The sequence below is a fragment of the Phaenicophaeus curvirostris genome, chromosome 9 (assembly GCF_032191515.1).
Source record: "Phaenicophaeus curvirostris isolate KB17595 chromosome 9, BPBGC_Pcur_1.0, whole genome shotgun sequence".
NCBI classification, from domain to species: Eukaryota; Metazoa; Chordata; class Aves; order Cuculiformes; family Cuculidae; genus Phaenicophaeus; species Phaenicophaeus curvirostris.
This window is the reverse complement of record NC_091400.1, coordinates 18,059,241-18,085,573: the sequence shown is the minus strand read 5'-3', so window position 1 is coordinate 18,085,573 and position 26,333 is coordinate 18,059,241. Positions and strand designations below refer to the sequence as shown.

The window sequence follows — 26,333 nt, the reverse complement described above, 5'->3', positions numbered from 1 at the left end:
CCTCCAGCTGGATTTCACACCATTTCCCACCACTCTCTGGGCCCGGCCATCCAACCAGTTTTCCACCCAGGAGAGTGTGCGCCTGTCCAGGCCAGAGGCTGACAGTTTCTCAAGCAGAATGCTGTGAGAAACTGTGTCAAAGGCTTTGCTGAAGTCCAGGAAGACCACATCCACAGCCTTTCCCTCATCCAGCAGCCGAGTCACTTTGTCATAGAAGGCGATCAGGTTAGTTATCTCCAGCAGCAAGCTGCTCCCTGCTTCATAACTGTGCAAGCACTGGCCAAGCATGTGCACCTCATGCTTGTGGTGGCTCGGATAGTTGCTGGAGGAGCAGAGGGAATTATAGAATCATAGAATCACCAGGTTGGAAGAGACCCACCGGATCATCGAGTCCAACCATTCCTATCAAACACTAAACCATGTCCCTCAGCACCTTGTCCACCCATCCCTTAAACACTTCCAGGGAAGGTGACTCAACCACCTCCCTGGGGAGCCTGTTCCAATGACCAATGACCTTTTCTGTGGAAATTTTTTTCCTAATATTCAGCCTAAACCTCCCCTGGTGGAGCTTGAGGCCATTCCCTCTCGTCCTGTCCCCTGTCACTTGGGAGAAAAGGCCAGCTCCCTCCTCTCCACAACCTCCTTTCAGGGAGCTGTAGAGAGCAATGAGGTCTCCCCTCAGCCTCCTCTTCTCTAGGCTAAACAACCCCAGCTCTCTCAGCCGTTCCTCATAAGGGCTTGTTCTCCAGCCCCCTCACCAGCTTCCTCGCTCTTCTCTGGACTCGCTCCACAGCCTCAACAACCTTCTTGTGGTGAGAGAATGGCAGCAACGCGGCCCGCAGGTTTCACAGTCAGGGAGCTGCTCCTGGCAGGACAGCACATTCACTTTGTGGGCAGAGAAGAGAACAGAAGAGGCTGTTGCTGGAGCTGGAACTGGCAGTTTAAGCAGGGTTTCCACAGAAGCCCCGAAGCAATACTGGTTTCCCACTGCTCCGGTGAACCCAAGAGCATAGGCTGTGGAGTCCTGCCCCCCAGCGGCAGTCCCGCCGCCCCCAGGGCCGCCCCATCGCCTCCTCGGCCTCCCCCAGCCCGGCACGAAGCGCTGAGCGCTGCCCCGCGGTGCCAGGGGCTGAGGTGTCACCGAACCCGTGTGCAGTGACCTGCCTGCTGCAGGTGACGGTCCTGCCAAACAGCATCTTCTGGCTGGCATCGATTTGGATCAGGGAAGGCTGGGGCAGCCGGGGATCTCGTTGCCACTCTGGGCCCCAGGTCTCAGAGTGATGCCCAGACAGGGTGACAGGGGTACAGAGGAGTTGCGGTTGGTTATAGCCCCTTTTCCACCCTGGACTGTAGAACACCTCTGCTTAGAGCATTGTCTCCACAGCAGCTTTAATCACCTCCCTTTTTGTTGTGCTGGAAGACAAGCAGTGGCAGTGCATCTTGTGGCTCACAGGCAACCTTACAATAACAAGCCAACAATCTTGGAGTGTGTGTATGTGAGTGTGATATTTGCCTTCAGCCCACTGTCTGAGCAGCGACAGACTTGGAGGAGCAAGTGCTTCTCCACAGCTTCTCCTCTGCATGCAGCTTTCCAAGGGCTGATTAGGAAAGGGGCTACTGGGGCCAGATCCAGGCAGGGAGCATCAAGCGCTTTGCTTGGCTGCAGACGCACTGATGGGCTATTTTTACACTTACTTCCTGCTGCTGAGCTGGGGCTGCTCCTAAACTACCAAAAATACTGTTATGCCAGACATGAGTAATGCACATGTCCAACACCAGGAGTTTCTCCTGCCTCTTCCCTCTGCCCCAGGGAGACTTGCAAAGGTACCCAGAGAGGAAAGCTGGCAGCTGCTGAGTCTGAGGAAGCACCATACCTACAGCTGCAAAAACTGCCTGGCCAAGAGTGGTGAGCTGTACAGATCAAACAGCCAGAGCTGGACTCTGCCTTTACAGCAAGGGAAACTGAGGCACAAAATGGAGGGCAAAGAAACAGCCATAGCCTGATTTGTCTGCAGTACCATCACAGGAGGGAAGGAAAGGCTTAATGCTGGCTATGCCACTCCACAAAAGGGACTCTGTAGAGCTGGTGAACTCTTGAAGATCTGTCAGCTCCTCAGAGCCCCTCTTGGCATCAGCAGGCTGCACCTTAGGCCCCCAGGGGGTGGACAACCACCAACTGCACAGCTCAGGAAAAAAAGAGAACAACAAAATTCATGGGAGATGCATAAAACTCACTCTTGAGATACATCTTAGAGACCATGGCAGAGCTGCTCTCTGAGGCCACCTGGGAAGCATCCTGCCTGTTCTTGCTGGGGCAGGGTCCAACAGGCCTGGGTTACAGGCAGACTTGCTCCTTCACTTCTGTGAGTGGCCAGGAGGGAAATGAGCTATTTCCTATTTTGACCTGTGAGTCACTTCAGTGATGCATAAACCATTAGTATTGGTAAAAATAGAGAGAGACGGGAAACTCCAGAGCCTGCAGAAAGCTGCAGTTTCTCCCTGACCATTTTTTCCCCTAGAGAAAGGTAAGTGTTGTGAGGCAGCAGTAATACCTGGCTGTACCTGTTAACTTGGGAAGAGACAGAACCCACCAGAGTCACCATTACTGATCTGATGCACTGGCTGTCACTGGTGGTGTCTCAGACACAGGCTGCGCGCATTCCTGTAGCAGGTGGCTCCTGGTGACCCATGGTAGATGCAAGACCACAGTCATGATGACAATGGCTTGTAAGGGTTATCAACTGCCTTCTGTCTGATGAGGACATCACAGCATTTCTCAACTGGCAATAAGCCCCATGGCATCAATACTGCACTGGCATCCCCTTAACAGTGAAGATGTTACAACTTACACAACTGGATCAAAAATCCAGAAAATAATGGAAAAAAAGACCCCTAAAGGTGACCAGGACTAACCCTTACATCTAGGCGTGTTCACTTTTGACTAAGCTATTCTTGATGCACAAAGAATGAGAGGCACAAAGCAGCTGCAATCCTGCTTTTGAAGAGGATAAGCTGCCACATATGCTTGCCATATTTTCTCATTGGTTTTAGTTGGCCAAACGTGCCTTTGATGATGAAGGAGAGTCTTGGGACTCCTGTTTTCAGCTCAAAACATCTTCCTATGTATTTAAAAAAATGGAGATTGGAAAACATTTGAGAGTACTATTTTACCTTAGCAGTGAATGAGCCATGATCAATAAGGGAAGAGTTGCTTTATTTAGTAACCTGTGTCAAATGCATGTGTGTTTATTACACATGGATATATCTTGACTGCTATATTCCCCTGTGCCCTCTGGGAAGACTCACGCTCTGAATCTGTGTCTTTGTCATCAGAGGGAAAAGCGTATACCTCCAGTGCAGGGTATTCTGGATCATGGGATTTAGGATGTTTCTGCAGGGCCTCCACTTCTATCATGAAGAAACAGAAAATGTGCACTCAAGAATCAGGAACAGGTTGCCCAGGGAAGTTGTGGATGCCACCTCCCTGAAAGTGTTCAAGGCCAGGTTGGATGGGGCCCTGAGCAGCCTGATCTAGTGGGAGGTGTCCCTGCCCATCGCAGGAGGGTGGAACTGGATGATCTTTGAGTCCCTTCCAACCCAAACCATTCTATGGCTCTATGAATCATGGCCCAGAGGTTCAGCAGGACACAAGCACAGACAAAGGGCAACTCAGCTGCTACATGACTGTGAAAGGCTGGCATAAGCAGAGCTCACTTCGCTGAACTCTGTGGCAGAGACACTGATGGGGTTATCTGAGGACTGTCAGTGAAGTATTTATCCATGCACAACAATCCTGCATCTCTGGAAGAGTAAAATGAAAGATTTCTCAATCTGTGTCACAGGCAATACCTTTAGCAGGGTGTTCCCTTTCTTTCAAGGGAACCCTTTAATCTCATCATATTGTCTCACACTGCTTTTGAGTTGCAGTCAGAAATTAGAGTAATATTAGGCTAGGAAACTTCCAGTGCACCCTCTCTTGCAGCGAAAAGGTAGGTCCTTGATGTGCAGGAAGGGGAGAAATTTTGCTGCAGAAACCGATGAAGCTTGAAGTGAGTCCTAACCCTAAGGGGAAAACACATTCACAGAGTAAAGATCAGACAGCTTCCAGTATGGGCAACATGCTCTGGCTGTGGTTTCTTAAGGAATGGGAGGACAAGGGGAAAGGGCATTTTTTTTCAGTTCCTGGTTCAGATTGCTGAAGCCAGTAAAATTCTTGTTGACCCCTCTGAAGCCAAATAGGGTATGCTGGTATATGTCCACGTGTAAATGCCACTCCTGAGACTGTGAAGTATGTTTAATAAAAAATGCTAAATCAGCACTAGAGGCTATTTATAGAAGAGTCCGTAACCAAAGCCCTGGATATGCACATTCCCAGTCTCTGGGGAAGTTCAGGTCAAATCTGAATTTTGTTGTCTCAGGCATGCATAAACCTAACCAGCCACAGCTGCAGCCCATGTCAAGTTTTTGTTAATGCAGAACAAAAATGCCCAGAGCCTTGGCTCCAGGACTGCTTTTGTTTATCTGATCTCTTTTGAGAGCCCAAGTCTGCCTTTCCCGTTAGAAACAGATGGAGGAACAAAAAGGAGTGAAGGCCACAAAACAATTCCGGGTGAGCATTGTCTTGCCAGCTTGGGGAGCAGAGTGAGAGCAACCCGGGCTCTTTGTCAGAGCACCTGACTCCACAAGGGAGGAGCAAGGAGCATAGCTTCAGGCAAAGGATTTCAGCTTTCATTAGCAGCATGACCAGTTGGAGCTACCAGAGAGAGTGGGGTGCCCTGCTCAGCCACCATGCAGCTACCATCTGCTTTGCCAAGATGTCTTCATGTGGCTACCAGACTCCCAAAAATCAGTGTCTGCTATTTTGCAGATGAGGCTCATATGGGTTCAGGGGTCTCCATGTGTTCAAGGATCAGCTTTTTTCCCCCCCATTGCACACAGGGCTGTGACTGCCATGCTGGGCAGACTGAGTGCATAGCACAACTCAGCAGCTTTGCAGCAGCCTTGATTACCCATAATTGCAGCCTTCCGGGGTTGGAGATTTTTGTGGCCTGCCCCTGTTGACTTTCTTGCCTGTCTTATGTTTCCACCAGCCCTCCTCAATCCTTAATGGGCCTTGAAGAGATACAGAGGAAGCACTAACAGCAGGGAAGCAAGAAAAAGCAGCTTCAGAGACAGAGAGGGAGAAGGGGACTTATGATCCAGTCCTGCATCATTCAGGCAAGACCCCTGAAAATCAGTAGTTGTTTTAAGTCTGGTAACTCTAATGTGAAAATCGTAGGATTTACCATGGAATTTCTCCTTGCTAAAGTCCTGAGCTCTAGCACCTTACCTTGCATGGTTTTACTTTGTTGCTTCTATGCATTAGATGACTTCCCTTTGAGATAGCAACAGTAAGTTCAGATCCTGGTCCGTGTGTCAATCAATGTTTGAGCACCAACTCCAGGGGAATTCATTCACCATTTCTATCCTGCTACCTGAGATCTAAAAGGGTTTCCAACAAATGATGGCTTACCTTTGAATTAGGCAAAGATTTAAATTTTCAAGCTAGAAACATGAAACTGAGTCACAGAACATACCCTTGCCTCTAGTCAGATAATGAGTTTGTAGCAACTTGGGCATGGGAATTCTCCTCCTAACCATTAGATGGCTGAGCTTATTAGAAACCAGGTACAGACAAGCTTATCCCCTCTTAAAATGACCCTGCAATGAAATTCTCTGTAGTGTTTAACCAGTAAGCACTTTTATTGTTGATTTTTAATCCATTAAGACTACATTACATTGGATTATAAGACTTTGGCTACATCTCCCACATTTGCATGCAGGCATTACATTTGAAAGGTTTTCTCAGAAAAATGGAGCAGGCGCATAAAATGTATAAAGGCTACATGATTATAACATGGAAGCAGCATGTCAGATACAGAAATTTGTACCACATATACCAATAACAAACCCATACCGCCATGAAAACTTCTTTGTCCCTCACAAATCCAATCGCTTCCTCTGTCCCTCATCTCCATGTCCTGGCTGTCTTATCAGCCCACACCCCCACTGTTTCTGAAAACACACATTTTTTTCTAAAAAAAAAAAAAAATCTTAGTACAGTACATTTTTCCCTAAAAAACTAAAAAATTTCTCCTTCACTAACCCCCCTCCCCCCAGTGAAAAATCCATCATAATCTACCTATCTGTTCAAGCACTGTTAGATGTTAGAAATCTTTATCGCATTATTCAAAAGTATCAGATCAGTTAACAAACTGCTAAACAAATTAGGATGACCCCAAAATTCCCATTCCCCAAAAGCTACAGAGAACTGAAAATGCTATACTGCATTATCACACTTGCATGCATATATCCTGAGCCACCTCTATTTATTCATCTTAAGCCCCTTTTAATAAATAACTGTCCAGCAGTAACATCCAGAAGTGTGTTGTCTCCTCCAAATTAAACTCTATATTTACAGAAGTAGGGCTGTTTTCTCAGTGAAAAATGTTTTTTTTTTTTTAAAAAAAACAAAACACAATAACGACAATAAAATCAGCAAACAATTAAAGAGAGAAAGCATATTATGGATCATGTTGTCTAAAGACCAACAGGAGTAAAAAGCATTAGGAGCACCAGGTGCACATGCATTTGAACTGGTACAGTTCATGAAATAATGTCATTCATTGTTATGCTCGCTCTTGCAGATGAGGAGCTGATTCTCTTCCTTTCTCTTTTTTCCCTTTTTACATGTAGGACCGCCTGCTCTGCAGGCTACTCCCACAGATGGCAATGCATGCACTGAGGTTGAAAGATGGCTATAAATACACTTTGATCAATGTGGTTCTGTATCAGCTTTAAACACACAGGGTTTCCCTCCCTGCTGCTCTGCAGCTTGTGTCATTTCACATCTGTGCTAAGTGTGAGGTGGAAGTACCCTGAATCCACATATTTCTCTTGGATTTGGGGAAACATTAGATACTCACTTTTTGCAAGTTTCAAATGACGCCATATGATGGAAAATACAGGGGGATCATCCCATGTGAGAACATTTCTTGGCAGTGTAACTACAGTAATCACAACTGACATACAAGCACAGTGAAACAAACACTAAAATATCAAGCCAGTTAGAGGGATTTTTTCTCTTCATTTATTTGGAGCCAGCTCCCAGCTGACAAGACAACAGCATTACTGCCTTGAATTCAGTTGACCTATGTTGATTTACACCAGGTAAGATCAAGCTCAGCAAACAGTAAAGTTACAACCAGTTTCTCCTACTGCATTGTTACGGTGCCTGAGATCACTGCAAATGGGTACATCTCTCTACAACCAAAAGGCCTTTCTGTAGCCAGTGCAGCATATTCTGCCCTCACCTTTGCAAAGGAAATTCAGTTCAGGTTCACCTCTCTTCTTCTTACTTTAATAGCAAACTAAACCTGTAGTGCTCTCATCACAGAAGCTGCAGCCAAACTTGAGTCACACACCAAAGGCTTAATTTTATACAGTATACTGGGAAGTCCATTTATGCTGAATCTAATTTTTAAATTCACGGTGCTTCTTGTTTTATCATACATGTATCTGATCACTTGGAAGCCCAAACCACACATATTCTCACTGCACTTACAAGTTATGCAGGAATACTTAGTATTTGTTATCTCCACAAGACTGGCTATTCTAGTAAAAAGGAATATTCCCCTCAATTGCAAACAACAGGCATGTTGGATGTGTGATTGTGAGAAGCCCTCCCTAAGCCAACACCTCCACTCTCACTGGAAGTGAGACAAATTCTACCAACACTAACATCAAGGTGAATCTGCAACAACTCTGACCCCCATCAAGATCTGCACGGGTGCAAGACAATACAAAATCTGGCTCCAGGCTTTTTCATTGGCTAAAGTTTACTCCTGACCCATTAATTCATCATTATCAGTAGATATCAATTCTGTAAGCAAGTTTCCCCTTGTATTATTACATCATTTGTGAGCTCCCTCATTGTTTCAATCTCATCACCACCTACCGATAGGAGACTTGACATCTACAGAGCAGTGGTCCCACTCCTACAAGCAGCTAAACCTCAAATGCCATGTTCTGTTCTGGCAGGGGAATAGGTTTTATTACTTTATGCCATTTCAGTTCCCAGTAAGCATTGTTGGCTAATTATTCTTAGACAGCCAACATGAGAGGCTGTTATGTTCCGCTGTACGTACACATTGCAGCTGGTGTTAGACCCAGCAAGTTTATTTTGTGTAGGCTTCCATACAACCACACTAACAGTAGCCAATGATCTTTGCTTGTAAAGCACCTTTCTCCACATCCAGGTCCCCACCCCTCCACTGCAGTCATCCAGTTCCTTTCACTGGTGTCAAAGGTGGAGCTTCCCCACAACTGCAGTGGAAAATTGGATGTGTCTTAGTTACACCTTTCAACTGAAAGAAACAGAGATAAGTAAGTGATGACTGTGTCTCATGCTGGCTGCAAAAGGTCTTTCCATTCATAGGAGTGCTACTCTGAGCAATTTTTGTAAGGGATAAGAAACCAAACAAAAATCTACACAGTTCCCACACACAAACACAGACACAGACACACACACACACTTCTCTCTCCTCCAAACAGAAATACATTCTTATGGACCAAATTACGCAGACTCTATTCAAGTGACTAAAAAGAATGAGGATAGGGTTGGGTGCATCCCAGTTCTCCTTCCTTATCACAATGAAGTCACAGGTCAGAAAAGTACTTGGGCATAAGGATGTTCCTCTTGACCTGCAGGCCAATTTAATGCATGCAGAGGTGCTTTGCTAGCTCAGAGCTAAATTAGGAACAGCTCCAAGGCCAGTTGGCACTCATGAGTGTGATTCCACTACTTGCACCAATATACATGAGGTAAGAGCATAACTCAAGAGAGCAGAGCAGTGCAAGAGGAGAAAGAGGCTCTGTGGTTCTTCTGAGTTTATCTTTGACAACCTCAGCTGCATACACACGGCATGTCACAGTGATCAGCATAGACTGGTGAGAGCTTGGTATTGTGTTCTGCAAGTGGAACTTTCACTGGAAATAGGAAGCCTGATTTCTGTTTGTACCAGTGTAACTATACGCCTGTAACAATTGCATGAAGAGGCCCTGAATCTGGAGTAACTGCATGATACAGTTAGTAATTTACCTTGGTTTCCTGTGCCAATAGCTACTGTGATGTGCTACACACCCACACCTACACACAGATGGAGAGATAGGTATAAGCTGTGTCATAATGCAGCATCATTGTTGTTTCTACAACTATCCTAAATAAGACAGCTAGTGCCAAAGCAAACCAGAATAGGGATTTGCAGCCACCCTCTCCAATACAATATGATAAGTAGTGATGGAGGAAAAGCAAGCTCAGGTGTTATTTTGATTCACTAGGGAATGATCTGGGCCCAACCCACTTAGGTATTCCTTAGTGAACACTATATATGGGCTGTCCCACAGTCCCGCGTCATAAATTCCCACCTCAGTGTGGGTACTCACACCACTTTCTGATAACACACAAAATTGAGGTCATGGGCCTGCAGTCTCAGCGTTTGGGAAATCCTCTAGCCAAACATTATACAAAACATAGATAAAAGCTCATACTGACCAATCACACCATGCCTCTCAGACACAGGTAGACCTCAAGATAACATATTAGTGGAATCAGGGCTGTCTGAAGAAAGAGCTACTCATATAGGAATTCATATTGAATCACAAGAGAATCTAGTTCTGCTTGACAGTAAGATCAGAAGGAAATTTATCTAATTAAGTAGCAATTAAATCAGTCCCTCAATGCTGCTGATATAAATAACATACGCTGTTTGCATATTACAGTGTTTATGCTCAAGTTGCATGTATATTTGCTCTGTTTTGGACCATGTTTTCTGTAAATGAAAACTAAACACATAGCCAAAACGTTTTTCTTTGAATTCCTCGGAACTTCAGACAAATCTGAACCTGGATCTTTTTCAAGGTTTGGATTTCTAGAACCAATATCTGGCCTTCAGTGGCTACCCTATGCAATGAAGCCTAAACATATGTAGAGAAGGCAGGCTCAAAACTGATTTCTCTTCTAGGGTAGTTTTCTGTTGCTAAATTATTGGTACATAGTCTCATCTTACCTCATTATTGTTACAGCCTTCTTATAACCTTCCATGGAAATTCCACCTGCAGAACCAAAGGCAGGAAGTTATCTTTGCAATTTTTGTTCCATGTTAACATCTGGATGTGGTACTGTTGGGGAAAAGAAAGCAAATTCCTCAATGAACTATGTTTAACCACCTTGCAGGTGGCAGCCATCAAAACAACTGCTGCGCGTGTACCAGCTAACGTTATTGATGAATGATCTGACATACAAAGTCAGACAAATGTCATATGTAAATAGATCTTCAAATGTATACATACAAAAGCTGCTACTGTATCTAGATGATAATTTTGGTTTGTTTCTATACCCCAAAGCTCTGAATCTATCCACTGAATGTTTACTCAGCACGTGTGGTATAAATATATTCATACACTAAAATTGGCACTTGGCAATTGTTCTTTTCTTTTTTTTTCTTTTCTTTTTTCTTTTTTTTGCTGACCAGCAACAAATTCTGATATCTTTAACTGTAAACCAATACTCAATAAATATGCCGCGTTCAGCAAAGAGACATGTTTTATCGGTCAGGGTTTTGCCACACTCTAAGCCATGGGCTGCGGGGGTGGGCGTGAAGGAGGAGGTCCAGGTGGGGCTCGGGATGGGGGTGGTCCAGGAGGTGGCTGCCTGGAAGGGGGTTGCAAAGACACAGGAGGAGGATTCCTTGGAGCATTGTTGAGAGGAACATTGTCGTGCCGCCGCTGCTTTGATGGTGGGCTGTAAGGGACAGAGGTTCCATCCGATTTCACCCGAGTGAAGTTTATGCATCTTCCCTGGAGGTAAAGAAAAAATTGTTAATTCAGAAAAAGCAGGTATTTTTGACTCATCAGCAGCTCGCCAAAGGGACTACAAGCTGCTCTTGGAGATCATCATCATCATCACTGGGTCCTAGACGCGTCATTCAGACCATGTTGTACTGGAGGCCATCACTAGTAAGCAGCTCCACACCTTCTTGGCGGGATTCCTGACTGACAAAACTGTGCCTGAAAAAAAACTCATAGCAGAGATAGGCTTATACCAGAGGAACAACCTCAGCAAAGACACCATCCATAGCTCTGCTTTTCACTGTGATGCTAGCATAACTGGTGTCCATGCTTTGAACAGTATAGTGGGATAGTACAAGTCTTCTGTGCTTCAAACACAGATGGGGCTTCCATCACAAAACCCAACAATGTGTGGGACTTGCACAAAGGGCTCTCCAATAAATGCATTTCCAGAATGGATGTGGGATGCAGGCAGAACCTGATGGGAGAACTGTGAATGGATCTTTTAAAATAGGAGTAACTTGGGTCTGAAAAAACCAGCAAGCACTGGGGATGTCCTAGTCTCCTAGTGGTTCAATGCAAATAAGTCAAGGTTTCCTTTAGCCAAAATGAAGATCTGTATAGGTTCCAGACAGGAAAAGAGACAGAGAGACCCCAAAGACCAACTAGTCTTCACTGTGGACAGCAGCCAGAGGCTCCTGGGCACTTAAAAACGTCCATGGCAACCTCAGTCAGACACCAAGATCACCTGCATCTGTTCCTCCCCAGGACCCCTAAGTATTGATATGAAGTCCCCCATGAGGCCTGCAGAGGCCTCATGAATTCCTGCAGATACAAACTTTTGTGAAGAAATGCAATACTTGGCATCACTGTCTCCATCTCCTCACCTAGGCAGACAGGAGGAAAAGTTTATGCAAGAATCCAGCTGCCACAAGCTCGGCAGAAGCCTGCACCTGGATGTCAAAAAAAGCCTCTCTCATCATGATATACAAAGGCAGGAGATGAAGATTGTCAGAAAATGCAGGAGTAACACTGCCAACAGGCCATTTACAGGAGCTGGAATGTGGTTACCAAATAAGTAACTGTGGGATGGAAAGTACCCACCCCATCAGTGCTGAATTCCATTTGCCAACAACTTTTCCTTTGCACAGCAGGCCTGCTTTCTTCCATGTAGCAATCATCCTAACGATCGTGGCTTCTATGGTTTCCCATGGAGGGGAATGTTATCTGTTTCCCTCTTTGCAAGGCAAACACTATCTGGAGGGGAAGAAAAAAACTGTTTGGTTTGTTTAGAAAATATCTGCCCCAGAAGGCATCTTCCTTCTATCGTTTTGAAAGACCAGGGTGCCCAGCTAGAAGTTTAGGCTGTATGCTGGAACCAACCAACCAAATTCAGCTCAAGGTTATGCCAATACTCCCAAAGCAAATTTCAGGAGAAGGACTCCAGATTCAGAAAAGCTTTTGCCAGAGCTCAGCAGCTATAGATCACTACCCCCACAGCTACCAATGGCTGTGGTAACAGGGGAATACAAGAACCCATGGTAGTGACATATCGCTGCTAGCTTAGGGCTGCCTGGTGTGAGGAAACTCTGAAGGTGCATAGGCTGAATTTCTGTAGCAACCCCACTTATCACAATGTCCCCTGGAATCCTGGCAAAAGCAATCACAGCTGAACCACAACTGCCTGTTCTGTTAAGTGACTTCCAATGCCTGCACCTTTGTTCATGAAAACTATTCCTTTAAAGACAAGGGACTTACTTAATTCTATGGTTTCTCTGAAAAAAATCAAGCAGAGTACCAAGAGATGCTTGTGTAAGCTCCAGAGAACTCAAAAAATGATTCAACCAATGTACTAACTCTCAAAGGGTACCACCCTACCACTTACTTGTATTGGATGGCTCAGGGCTTAAGAGCTCAGCTGCAGCCAAGAGTTGTTTGAATGAGCGTGCTGTTGCCTGTATGAGACACAATCAGTAGTTCTCAGACTCAGCTTTCACCACCACAAATTTACCGCTACACTTAAACAACAGCCTTAATAAGTAGGATAAAATCCCCTTTCTAAAAACCAGGCTTGTTACAGCAGACTTTGGTTATGAACCACATTCAAGGCAATGCTATTCTAAGGACAGAGCCTCTGCATGGGGGCATCAAAGAGCAAAAGCCAAGGTCTCTGCTACTTCTGCAACGAAAATAAACTATTGGATAAAAAAAACCTGTCAGGGATTTGCTCTACTCCATCAGAGAACACAAGTTCTCATCAGCATTGCAGTGAGCAGCCATTCCTGTCAGCTTACAACAGTCATTTATATTCTGCTGTGCTCTATTGTATTCAGAGCACATTTATAAACTCAGCAATATTTACTGCTATGCAGGGTATACTACAGACATATTTGAGAGCTGTACTACAAATACGTGTAAGAAAACCCAACCTTGACATTTACAAAGTTATGAATTTAGAACAGCTAAATCATCACCCAGGAAAAAAAAAAAGAGAGAGAAAAGTCAGAGATATTCTGCTGAGATGCAACATATACAGAGGGAAAAAAATTAAGAATATAACAATTTCTGTCATAGTAAATGCAAAACTGCAAAAACAACACTAGTGCTTTTGCCTACAAGCCTTCCCTGCCTCTCTGTTGTCTTTCTCTCCCAACCATCAATTCCAAATATATTCATAGTCTATAATCAAAGGGGATCCCATAAATCTGTTTGCATTACTTTCACTTCAGTTAAAGTGATAGGCGACGTCAAACTGCTGCCAGTTTCTGCCACACTCACTGATTTGTCAGACAGATGGGTAATTTAAAGGCCATACGCCGCACTGTGTCATGAAAAATACGGTTGGGTTGGGAGAGTCTGACAGATATAGGCTTGGATGATCGATGTATGCATTGTGACACTTCCTCACAAAAGATTATTGGTGTTAGCCTACAATCTCATATATCAAAGACTTCTGGTGAATACTGGAGCAAATTCTCCTCAGTACTTCAAGTAGCCATTGATAAAATGAGGCCAAACTCTTAGCCAGTGCTAGGATTAACAGCCAAAATGGAAACGGAGGAGCAAATGATAATAAATCATAAGTCATAGTTTGGACTTATCAAGTGTATATCATGAAAGGATTTCTAGGTTGAAGAGCTAAGCCTTCCACTCATCATACTTTCCAAATAACAGTGTGCCACAGCTATTATACCTAACGCACACTCCCTTTGAGGTTAGTTTATTAAAAAATTCACTATGTTTCTCAAATAAACATGCTAACCACAGGATTTTTAATATTTTGTGTTTGAAAGACTTAAGTCGTTTCCTCTCCAAAGGCTTTTAAACCGTAGAGAACATGGACAGAAATCGGGTGTCCTGCATACCCACTGATGTTCTTCCTACAGGGGATCAACAGGGGCTAAGAGCCACCATCCCTTCAGTAATGGTAACAGCATTTTATTCCCTGAAGCATGATATACCCTAAGTGTTTTAGGGAAGATGCCAGAGTTGTAAGGTGCAGTGATACCATGGTGATCTCAGGCACAACAGCTGTCAGTAGCTACTTTATTGTTTTCTAGGAAGCATACGATCTGCATTAATCCAGTTCTGCCTAGCTTCAGCCCTGCTCCCAGTACAGCATCCCTCACATGGTGCGACCTGCACTGTATATTGTCATTCAGGCACCAACTGAAGTGCCATATGGAGTTACACCCCTACTTCAGCTCGCATCTGCACAGTCTTCCTAACACACAATTATTTTGCTTCCCCATATGTCCATCCACTTGTTAGGCTCTTGTTATGTTGCTTGCCAAATTAGCTTTTCAAAAAAGTACAAATACTGAAGCAGCAGGATCTGCCCTTGTCCCGACTCCAGCTTTTATCCCAGTGTAACAACCACATGTGCAATTTAGGCACTTTGTACTTCTAGGCAATGCCTCCTAGACCACCTAGGATGTGGTTTTGTGTGTGGTTTAAGGGGGAAGGAAAGGAGGAACCTTTTGAAAGCCACCGCATCATCTTGTTTCTGGGCTTCTTTCATTATAGTGCTCAGTACATCATTCCCCAAGCGCTTGTTCCACCAGAATCTTTAGCTACTACTCAGAAAGTTTTCAATTGGAAAGAATGACTGTTAAAAGGATCCAGGCAATTCAAACAGTGCCATGAGCAAGCTCTTCACCTATGATACTAAGAACTCTTCAGCAAAAAGAATTTTAAAAATCCACTTCATCTGCCAGTAGCTGTCTCTTTTCTCTGTTCATCTTAATACAGGCATTGGTGTTTATTTAACAAAAATCAAATCCAGTTTCATTACTGTGCATGATGAAGTGTTTGTGTAACACAAAAGTATGTCTGTTTCTCATTTTTAGCTGCATTAGTTGACCTAATAAAAGATATCCGTCCGTTGCAAATTTTGCTTGAGTTTTCACAGACTTTTGGTTTTGCTTACAGAATCTCTGTGCTGCAGTTCTGACTAGCAGAGGGGGGGAAATTCAGCTGAGGAAGAGAGGAAGAGTTGGGCTCACTTAAAAGTCTACTGAAATTTCTTGACTTCATAAGAATATGATACTTGCCTTTACATTTTAGAATGGATTAAAATAAAATCATTCCTTTAAGGTTTTGACACAGCAATCCAAAACACTGAACCAATAATACTACATTTAGGATGCTGAAATCTGAGATTAATATATTCCCTTGGGCTTAAATAAGCACTCACCTTTCTCCTCAATTCTGTTTACAGATGTCACTGAGAGGATGCTGCCCACTTGATATAGACATGGTTCATGAGCACATAGCTTTACAGCATTGCTTACTATCTACTGATAGTTCAGTGTGAAAGTGGAGCTCTAAAACTGAAAAGAGTGGATTCTGCTTTTTAAGCTACTTACAAAACCACAAGAGTGAGCATTTACAGAAAGTCAGTCACTTAGCTGAGCAAAGGTTTTGATCCACACACCCAGAAAACAATGGGATACACACCTTTAACATCAGTGAATTCTGTGGAAGTTGAATCTTGGAAAAGAAGTTCTAGTAGAAACACTTACAGTGAGTATCCTAAACCAGCAACAGTATGGGGAATTTGTTTAGTAAATGTATTTATGAATAAGGAAAATTACAGATACAGTAATTTTATAGGGAAAGAGCTGAACTGAGGTGGTACAGAGTTCCAACTATTTGAGTTCCTTGGGCAAGTGTCAGGATTAGCAGCTGGCTCCTCAGGATCCAGGACTTATCTGCATCAGCCAAAAGCTTCCTCGCACTGCATTGCTTCATGCTGACTGTGCACTGAACATGTCATGGCTCATTAAAGCCTTCATGGATTTCCTGGGAATTGCACTGATTACCCTGCAAGCATACAACTAGAAATTAGTGAGCTGCTGAAACAGTTTGTCACGTAAATCCTAAGGCTGCCTATTTTTCAGGCAAATTCAAGTAACTTTTACTAACTCCTACTCTTAAATTTGGGACTTAGGTATTCTTTTCGTGTTGAAAAATAAAGTATTGGAAACATCAGATTTCCATATCAGCAGTTTGGTGGCTGATCATGCTTTCAGGTCAATAAATATGTAATTTAAAATTAAAATCCAATTATATTATTTAACTATTAAATTTTAACCATCACCATTAATTATACTGTTTATTGAATTGATAATTAACAATTAATTTATTAACTTGTAATTAATTTTTATATGCAGCTATCTTAAGTTAATAGGTCTCAAATCAAAACATTAAATATCATCAACATAAAATATTTTTCTGCATGAGAATGACTCTTCAAATATCTTCCAGTTTAACAAGTCTTCTCTTGTCAATAACAATTTTCTGGGGATCTATGTGGCAGCTCAGCTGCCCAAAATTACGATAATCCAAAGCTATGAAGAGATAAAAGAAAATGGGGCTGACTAAAGAGAGGAAGATTTTAGAAGTAAAATCCAGTAAAGTGGCGATGTCCAAAAATGAGAATATAAATATTATTTTCTTTAGTGCTGCTTTTACAAAGGAGAATCAGTTCAGCCCATTCTTTATCCAGTGTATTATCTGGCCTCTTTATAAGTAAACTCAGATCACTTCTGCTCCCTCTTCCTATGACAGAATTATTGGAGGGGAAGGAAATTACTTCATTGTGGATTAAGAATCATTCATATTGTAACCGTGAAGACCCTATTATAGCCTTAGGTACATCAGATAAATATAAATAGAAAATAACAAAAATTATGAATGCGAATGCACAAGGCTGATCTAAGCAGCAGCAGCAAACTGTTCACAGCACAGGGTGAGTGAGGTGGAGCTGCCAAGAGGTGTAACCTACTGTGCTCAGTGTGCTTCACACTGCAAAAGGAATTAGATCAAGCACCAGGGAGACAGAGCACAGAAAGTCAATCCCTGCTTCAGAAACTCTGACACCTGAGTCACAAACAGAAGATATACATTACAGGTGTATAGAGACCAGGAGCAGAGCACATAGTGAGAGTGAGACACAGCTAAGCAACGCCTTGGGCAGCTGACACATTCAGGGTAAAAACTATTGGCTTAGCTGAGGCATGGCCCATATTGCTGCCCAGAAGCCCAGGCAAGAGCCCAGATGTCTGAGCCCCTCTCACAGAAGTAAAGGGGAGCTGACCTTGCTTTGCCAAGAGGCTGGGAGAGGAAATCCTTCAGAAGCCTAGTATGGCCTCAGACATCCCAGTTGTGGAAGACAAACAGCTGATAAAGTAGGATTTATGTGGTGGGGAAGGGAGGAGAGAGTACAGGAGGCTCTTCTTTTGACACCAAGTATGTGATAACCTTGTCCAGGGGATCCCCCAGGGGCTGGAGGAGATAGGTTGCCAGGACAAACTCACAAACAGCCCCATGGCATGCAACCACACAAAACAGTGGCTATAAGAGTCATCTTTTGGTTCACTTGCTGGCCAAGGGAAATGTAAACAAGAACCAAAAGTCGTCATTTTTCAGGTAAAAGAAATTTGTCAGAATAAGTTTCACTTGTGCTTGAAACACATATGTTTTTCAATTCAAAATATCTTTTGTTTGAGTTTTGGACAGAAAAGGTGTTTCAAGACAGAAATTGAAAATATTGAGACTCTTTCAAGGGTATTTTTTCCACTTCAGCTAACTCCACTAACATGAAAGAATATTTACAGACCATCTAAAGAAGTAATTTTTAGCCAAAACAAAGTCATGTGGAATATGGTGTCCAGAGCTAATAAGTAATTAAGATATGTTTTGCACTAAGATCAATAGCTGCAGTTATCTCAGGCTACTGTAGCTTCCTTAATCAGAATACTGAGAGTTGAATACAATCAAGTACTGACCAATTTGAATGACACACGTGTCTGAGAAACCACTTCCTAGTTCAAAGTCCCAGCTGTGCACAGCACTGCTTGAAACCAGGGATGGATCCTCTGGGAGCAGTATCCTCAGTTCATTTAAAGACCAGTGCAGGAATGCAGTGAAGAGAAGTGGGTTCCTTCCAATTTGCCCTTGGAGAAACCAGCCAATAAAGAGGAATCCAGCTCTCACATGCCTGATACCACTTTACCAGCTTAGGAACACAAGGAAAGTGACATGGAGAATCCTTCTCCGTACTGAAGACAGGGCTGATCAAATAATTTGTATTGCATTCCATTCAGCAGGGACCTGCACGCTGTTTCTAGCCATGCCTTAGCAGGAAAACGCATGGGCTGCAAACACCTCCTGGAAGAATGACCAGAGTCACAAGATATCTTGCAGGAATGCAAAAAACAATATGTCTTGGACCTTGCTGAGGCTGTGGCTGAAGTAATGCACAGTGCAGACTATCACAAAACCTGTTGATTCTGAGCCCTAAAAAAGCTAAAGTGGAGAAGGGAACAGAGAAGGATAACACTAGGCATAATCAGAGTTAAAGCCTATCTTGCATAATTTACATTCAGTCAAAGTACAATCACAGCAGTCCAAATCCCATCCAAACCTGAGAAAAGTATCTTAACCTAAACCTGCATTCACAACACACAATTTACTGTCTTCTTATTTTCTGTCATCTTATATGGATGAATCTCTCAGAGTAGAGGAAGCGAGGAGAGCCACTGTCACGTCATGTCATCTACCCAAGGTTATGTAGCAAAAAAACCCATATTTACAAGTTCAGGATTTATGACTCATTTCCCTTGTTTCAACCACACCACCACACATTTCCACACTTGAATGCTGACCAGACTAGAATGTGGTTCAAGCAAAAAACAACAGTGGTTGGTTTGCAAAAGATTTTTCCTCTTTCCTTTGGCATTTTCAGGGAAAAGGAGATTGCATTTGTCCATCACCTAGAATGGGGGGGTGGGCTTTGCAGCACAGCAACAAGAGCAACAAACATTTGCTGGGTGCCAGAGGCTCAGCCTCAGGGTATTGGTGGCTTGCTGTGAGGAGCAAATTAGGCCACAAAGGATGATATCTCGTCTTGCTCAAACTGTAATTAAGTGTCATCATGCTTTCCACAGAATTACTTGACTGTCTCTCCAAGAGCAGGCTGGAATTATAGTGTGCACAGAGGAAAAGCACAATGCTCTCTACCCACCTAGGATACAGCATAACATTGGAGACTGAGATTTCTAGTGAAAATGGTTATTATTTTTCCTTGCCCCAGCCAAAAATGTAAGATCTTGGCCCACCACACAGAAAACTTCCCTCTTTGTTTACAGTCTGGAAACAGAGACAGATATCCCCAACCCATTTCTGTGTAACTGGCCTGTATATGGCTATGCTGTGATTCTGTGATAGATGGCAAACCCACAGTTCCCAGGTTCCTCTGTGCTTATCTTACAAGGATTTTCTTCTCCTGGGATGAGACTCATACAGTTCACTATCAGTGCTGGCATATTTACTAAGTACAGAAAAGCTCTTTTCCCCAAAAAGCTCCTAAGTTGGACAGAAGAGTTCCATGGGACATAACTACCTATTATTTGTAGGAACAAACATACCAGGGAAGTAACAAAAGTACCAAAGACCTGATATCGAACTCTCCTTCCCATTTCAGGTACACTACAGAGATCTAACACACTATGCAAATATGTCCCTGTCATGATTCCCCTATGCAGTTTGACCAGTCTATCAAGTACCAGCTCTGCATTTTGAAATTACTCTTCTCCATTGCCACCTCTCTTACACAAACTCTGTTATACACCTTGGTCTCAACTTACCATAGATAGAGGATACTTGCCGTAATAACAAAAAGGAGGGGAAAAGAAGGAATATGTTCACATACCAGAAAAAAAAAAAAAAAGAAGTCAGTGTTGCTGCAAAGGTCTCAAAGTGTTTGCAGTCTTGTTGCTTCAGAAACTGTTCCAATCTGTTCCTAAAACTGTCAAAACCATAGCATTTTATTATTAACCTGATGTTTATGTTCCAAGCATGATTAACACTTAACAGACGTAGCTCAGACTCTTCAGGTTGTGTAGTATCTTTGTGTTGCTTGTACAATGGCAGACAGTAATTTGGATCATCTTCTGGTACAGCAAGATGAACCACAGTAGTGTATATAAGAACAAGCCTCTAGAATTACATCTTCCCTGTAGAAAGCAATGATGCAATATTTTTTTATTTCAGTTATCACAACTTCAGTGTGAATAATAGTATTCATACATTAACTTACAGTGATTTTTACTTCTTAGAGCTCAAATATCTCCAGAGGAAGGTCACAGCATTACTCATCCTGCTTACGGAGAAATGGATCCCTATACAGTTACTAGAAATGCATAAGCAAAGCACCAAGGAAGAGTCAGCAGGTTAATTTCTGCACTCCTACCCAACTCAGATGACAATTAGGGATGCACAGCTCCCAGCAATCTGACTGAAACAAGGCAACATAGGGTTCAGCACTGATTCAGGGGTGCTGCCAAGAAACAAATAAGCATAGTGGCCATAATGCAAATTGTGGATTTGTATATGCAGTCCTAATAAGCAACTGTATGTGCATTTGTGCACTTGCCTCCTTAAAAAAAGATGCACCTTTAGTTGTGGGCTTCCTCCTAAGTCCCTAGATAGTTACCTGACTCCAAGCCAGGCCTGCAGACCTTAGACGCACTGTACTCTAAGTATGATTGCAGAACATCAATGAAGTGTTCTGTAGGTACCTGTGATAACGACATGCAAGAACCTATTACCTGATGGGAGACATGTCAGAACTGCAGTTAACAAGGGACTAAATCACCAGTTCTTATCCTAAAGTCATATCACCTGCAAAAAATTAAGAGCCAGACCTGATGAACCTATTCATTTACCATAAATATCAAAGCAACATCAAATCATGTTACACATGATTTAAAAGTAGAAGAGCCCAACACCTACTTAACAGCGTGCATCTATGAAGTGCTCAAAATGCTGTTAGGCATTTTGTCTCACCCTCCTAGAACATACACTTCATCTCATTTATCACTGTGGAACTACAGTAAAACAGAAGTGAAACATCAGCTACAGCCAGTGTCTCTAAAGTCATATCTCAGTGCCTTAGCTGCAAGGCCAATACTTCTTCATGCTGCTGTGTGCTAAATGGCAGCAGCCCTGGAATTTGTACTCATCCTTTAGAAAAGCCTCTTGTGGCTATTGCTACTCAGCATGTGTCTGGCTCCCTAAGACATGGATGGACCGCTAGTTCCACCTGAGGACAGACAGGCAGTATCTATCCCCAAAGCCTATCAGAAATAATACGATCCTGGCACAAGTGAGAGGTAATGCTGATATGTGGCATTCTTGCAGGACAGGAAATTTATTACTGATTACATGTTTCCAGCTGCAGTGCTCAGCATATCCTGGAAACTGTGCACTAGGACATTGGTCCCACATGAGGGAGCTTTTTCCTCCTATTCCTGCTGCAGCAGGAATGAATCTTACAGATACTGGTCTCCTTTGCAAAAAGATGAGAAAAGAAGTAAACCAGGAGATACTTGCATCACATTTTCATTGAAACTGACAAAGTGAGATCACCTCACCTCTTTAGGTTTTCAGCAGCTTATGAAGGTAATTGGCTCCACAAAGGTTAAGCAATGGGAGAAAAACTCCATAACCCAGCAACAGTTGCTGGTGAATACAATCTGAAGGAGCTCAATACTTTTTTTCAGCACACCCTGTAGCTCTGCTGACTAATAACTGAGCAATTGCAACACATCTCCAAGCAAGTGGCAGGGAAGCCTATTAAAGGCCATTACTCAGTCTTGAAAATAAGTAATTAGTATAAGCTTCAAATAGCACTGGTACATGGGCAGCTGGCATGGAGTGACAGGAGGGTGCTGCTATCCCTGTGGGCTGCATCCAAACTGCTCATCATCTGTGGGTAGCAGCCAGAAAATAATTGCTATTCATTAATAAATTATAGGTTCGGTGTCACACCATTCATCTCAGCAGTCCCATGTGCCTGGCATTAACCAAACCTTACACCTATAAGGAAGGTAAATGCTTGACGAGACATCTTATGGCTCGATGTCCAGATGGAGATCCGTGACAAGTGGTGTCCCTCAGGGGTGTGTACTGGGACTGGTGCTGTTTAATATCTTCATCAATGATATTGACAGTGAGATTAAGTGCACCCTCAGCAAGTTTGCAGATGACACCAAGCTGAGTGGTGCAGTTGCCACAGCAGAAGGACAGGATGTCATCCAGAAGGACCTGGACAAGCTGGAGGAGTGGGCCTGTGAGAACCTCATGAGGTTCAACACGGCCAGGTGCAAGGTCCTGCACCTGGGTTGGGGCAAACTGCGGTTTCAATACAGGTTGGGGGATGTTGTGAATGAGAACAGCCCTGCGGAGAAGGACTTGGGGGTGCTGGTTGATGAGAAGCTGGACATAAGCCAGCAATGCGTGGTCGCAACGCAGAAGGCCATCCATATCCTGGGCTGTGTCAAACGAAGCGTAGCCAGCAGGTTGAAAGGGGTGATTCTGCCCCTCTCTTCTGCTCTTTTAAGACCCCACCTGGAGTATTATGCCCAGTTCTGGAATCCTCAACATAAAAAGGATGTGGAACTGTTGGAACAGGTCTAGAGGAGGGCTACAAAAATGATCAGAGGGCCAGAGCACCTCTGCTATGAGGACAGGCTGAGACAGTTGGGGTTGTTCAGCCTGGAGAAGGCTTTGAGGAGACCTTATAGCGACCTCCCTGCACCTGAAGGGGGCCTACAAGAAAGCTGGGGAGGGACTTCTTACGAAGGCATGTAGTGATAGGATGAAGGGGAATAGCTTTTGTTTGGAGAGGGGAAGATTAGACTAGACATAAGGAGGAAATTCTTCACGAGAGTGGTGAGGCCCTGGCACAAGTCACCCAGGGAAGTTGTGGATGCCCCATCCTTGGAGGTGTTCAAGGCCAGGTTGGATGGGGCCTTGGGCAGACTGATCTAATGGGCGGTGTCCTGGTCCATGGCAGGGGAGTTGGAACGGGATGATCTTTAAAGTCCCTTCCAACCCAAACCATTCTATGATTCTATGATTATTCTGGAGTTGGGAAAACCAAGGCACACAGATATCATGACCATCATTACAAGGATTCACTCAGAATTCGAAGGTAATCAGACCTTCTGAGCTTTAACAAACCTATTAGCCTAAGAGTGATTACTTTGAAGTGGACACACAGAATAAGAAATGCAAATATTCCTTTCTCCCCATTTCAGAGGCTGGCGTTTGAAATTCCAGCTGCCATGCTCTGTTCAAAGTCACACAGTAACTCAGCATTGAGCACCTGAAAGGACCCAGAAGCCCTGGCTTCCAATACGACTGGCAGCTCAGTTTGCGAAATTTTTGACTGCACAGCAGCCTTTTCAGCTTCGATTTTATGGAATGAAGAAGAAAAAATGGCTTTCAGATTTTTGTACAACAGCCTGCTTCTAGTCCCCTTCCCCAGGAAATGGCTTCACATGTGCAAGCTCTTTTCTAAGTTAAGTCCCATGAGTATACAAGAGTGACAGTAAAATCCAGTACACATTCTCACTCTCTGTTGCAGGTAATTTTCAGTGACAAAAATGAGATCACTTTCTAAAGCTTTACAGTAGACAAGAGCAATTCTGCCTGGGGAGAAAAAACATCGTCTAATTTTTAGTTGAGGTTTTTGGTAAACCAAGCCTCTGAGAATTTCCTGTGACAGTATGTGCTGAAATGCAAAATGTTATGGATTTGCTGAACGCAGCAACTAAGCAGACCATTTGAAAGAAGCATCTCACCTTCCTCTCTGCTCATATTTGAGCTCTTAATGTTTACTTGCTGGTGTTGGCAACACCCCCACTTTTGATCTGTGATGCTGAGGGGAAGAGCTTGAAAGTTCCTTTTCGCAGAGGCAATTAATATTTTAATAATAAATAATAGATTACTATTTCTCAAACTCCAGTCTTCATAGAAGCTCCCTTTGAGCTCAGAACCAAGCCCACGAGGACACCAATAGAGAATGATGGGGAAGCCCTCAAGGCAGCCTGATTATCCTGAGCAATACATAGCTTGTCAGGCCATGTGGCCACATTGACACGCTTGCTGTTGCTGGATGAGCAGACTGACACCACCTCAGAGTCATCAATCCCCTTACTGGGCTAGAAGAGTGACTGCTGATCCCCTAAACCCCAAATTTCTGGGCAATGAAGGGGAAAACAGCAGCCTAGCTCTAAGGGATCCCTCACTGCAACAGTAGCACAAATGTCTGTCAAGGCTTCACCTTTGTACTTTCCTGCAAGGAAGAAAGCCCAGTGATCTGCAAGAGAGCTGCTAGTCCTTTTTTATCTCTTCACTCCTCTGCTGATGCTTGCCAGAGAGCTCGGCAAAAAGCCATCCCAGAAATAGTAGCCTGTCTGCTAATGATGGGGTGGAGTTAAATATGTGTTTATGCCTAGCTACCCCATCCTGGTGCAACAGAAGCTCCTGCCAAGCATGACCTGCAGAAGTTGAGTGAACTGTGACCATCTACTTGCCAAATAATAACTAATTTCTGTGGTGAGGCCATGATATGATCTTGAATGGAGACCAAGAGAAGGAGCTGTCTGTAGAACCAAGCCAAACACTGCAGGCACAGCTTCCAGGAGAAGAAGCATCAGAGCTTGTGCTTGGAAGGTTTTCTTTAGTCAGTTCTGAAAAGCACTTCTGATTCTAAGAACCATTCCTATCAATACAATTCTGTTCAACACTGCCAGTTAATCCATACAGGTGTCTCTTTCTTGATAAGTCCCTGCCATTCCCCAGAAATCTGGAAAATGCAACATCAGCAAGTTATCTTGTTCCAGTGGGAAACAACCTGCATCTCTGGTAATCCCTGAAAATGTAAAAATAATTTGACTGATTCCTGGAAATTCAGAGGTAGGATTTTTCTGAGTTATGAATCCAAATGCTATTCCCAAAACACATTTAAATTGTTTGTTTCTTTTGCATTCCGAGCTATAAGTTTTCCTCAATAATGAAAACAACTATGAAATTACCTTAAAATCAAACAGAAAAAGGCAAAAATAAAAACCCCAAAGAATTCTTCCCTCCTGCCCCACAAAGCTAAGCAATCCTCTCTCCAAGACACAGTCACTGGCCTCTGGATGGTGCAGTGTGGAAGAACATGGTGCACTGAGGCATATCTCGCTGTACTTTCATGTCTATCCAGCCATACACCAAAACCCATCCACTGCTGTCAGTACCTCTGTATAGGAGTGACCTGCCAGGACTGAGAGCAGAGCTGTGGGCTTGCTCCTGGGGCTGCTGGGCTCCTCCAGCTCTGCACAGCCAGAGTGACCCAGGCTTTCTGTGCTGCCAGTCACGTATCCCACTGAATTGATTTCCCCATTCTTCAGCCACAAATTAACTGTGTGCGTGAGTGTGTGTACATATTTATATGTATTACATGCATATTTTGTATGTATATACACACTCCCTCTCTGCCAAAAGCTTAATTCACAAGAGACCAATTTTCTCCTAAGAAGAACTGCTACCAGAAATAAATAAACCAATAAATCAAACAATAAATAATAAACTAGCTCTTCTCTGTGCAAGCTTCCTCCATGAAATACATGCCTGTGATTTCCTTTATTTCTTTGCAGCAGAAGGATGTCTAGTCACTTTCTTGTTTCCTTTTCAATAGTCTTCAGCTTTAGTTAATTTCACAGGCCAGGGAACAGAGATGATCCTATTCTTCCACTGAATCTGGCTCAATAGGATTCTTTCCACCCTATTTCCCAGATGTACATTTGATTTTTCTAATGTTCCCTCTGATACAATAATCCTTCAGCTCATGGTGTTTTACATTGCCTTTTTTGAGTCACTCATCCTCCCTGCAGCAGAGCTGAAAGTCAAGGAACTGAGGATCCCTGTTTGGAGCCAGCCGCCTGGTTCTCAACCGCATGGGCTAACAGAGGCTCTGTTGTGCCCTGCACTGATAGAAATGTATCAACCGAGGGAATGAAAGGTAGAGGATAGATTCATATTATACAGTGTTAGTGCTATCAAAATACAGCTGGGCCTAAAGAGCCTATTCAGAACCTCTAGATCGT

The 26,333-nt window shown here is 43.5% G+C and overlaps 1 protein-coding gene across 1 annotated transcript in view; it reads right to left on the bottom strand.

Moving 5' to 3' along the window:
* Nucleotides 1-5,721: 5,721 nt before the first annotated feature.
* Nucleotides 5,722-26,333, bottom strand: part of ANTXRL (ANTXR like) — a 60,782-nt gene continuing 40,170 nt past the window's right edge. Inside the window, exon 18 of the mRNA XM_069864345.1 lies at nucleotides 5,722-10,896. Within this exon, the coding sequence (XP_069720446.1) occupies nucleotides 10,669-10,896 (228 nt within the window). The 3' untranslated portion in view covers nucleotides 5,722-10,668. The remainder of the gene's footprint in view (nucleotides 10,897-26,333) is intronic.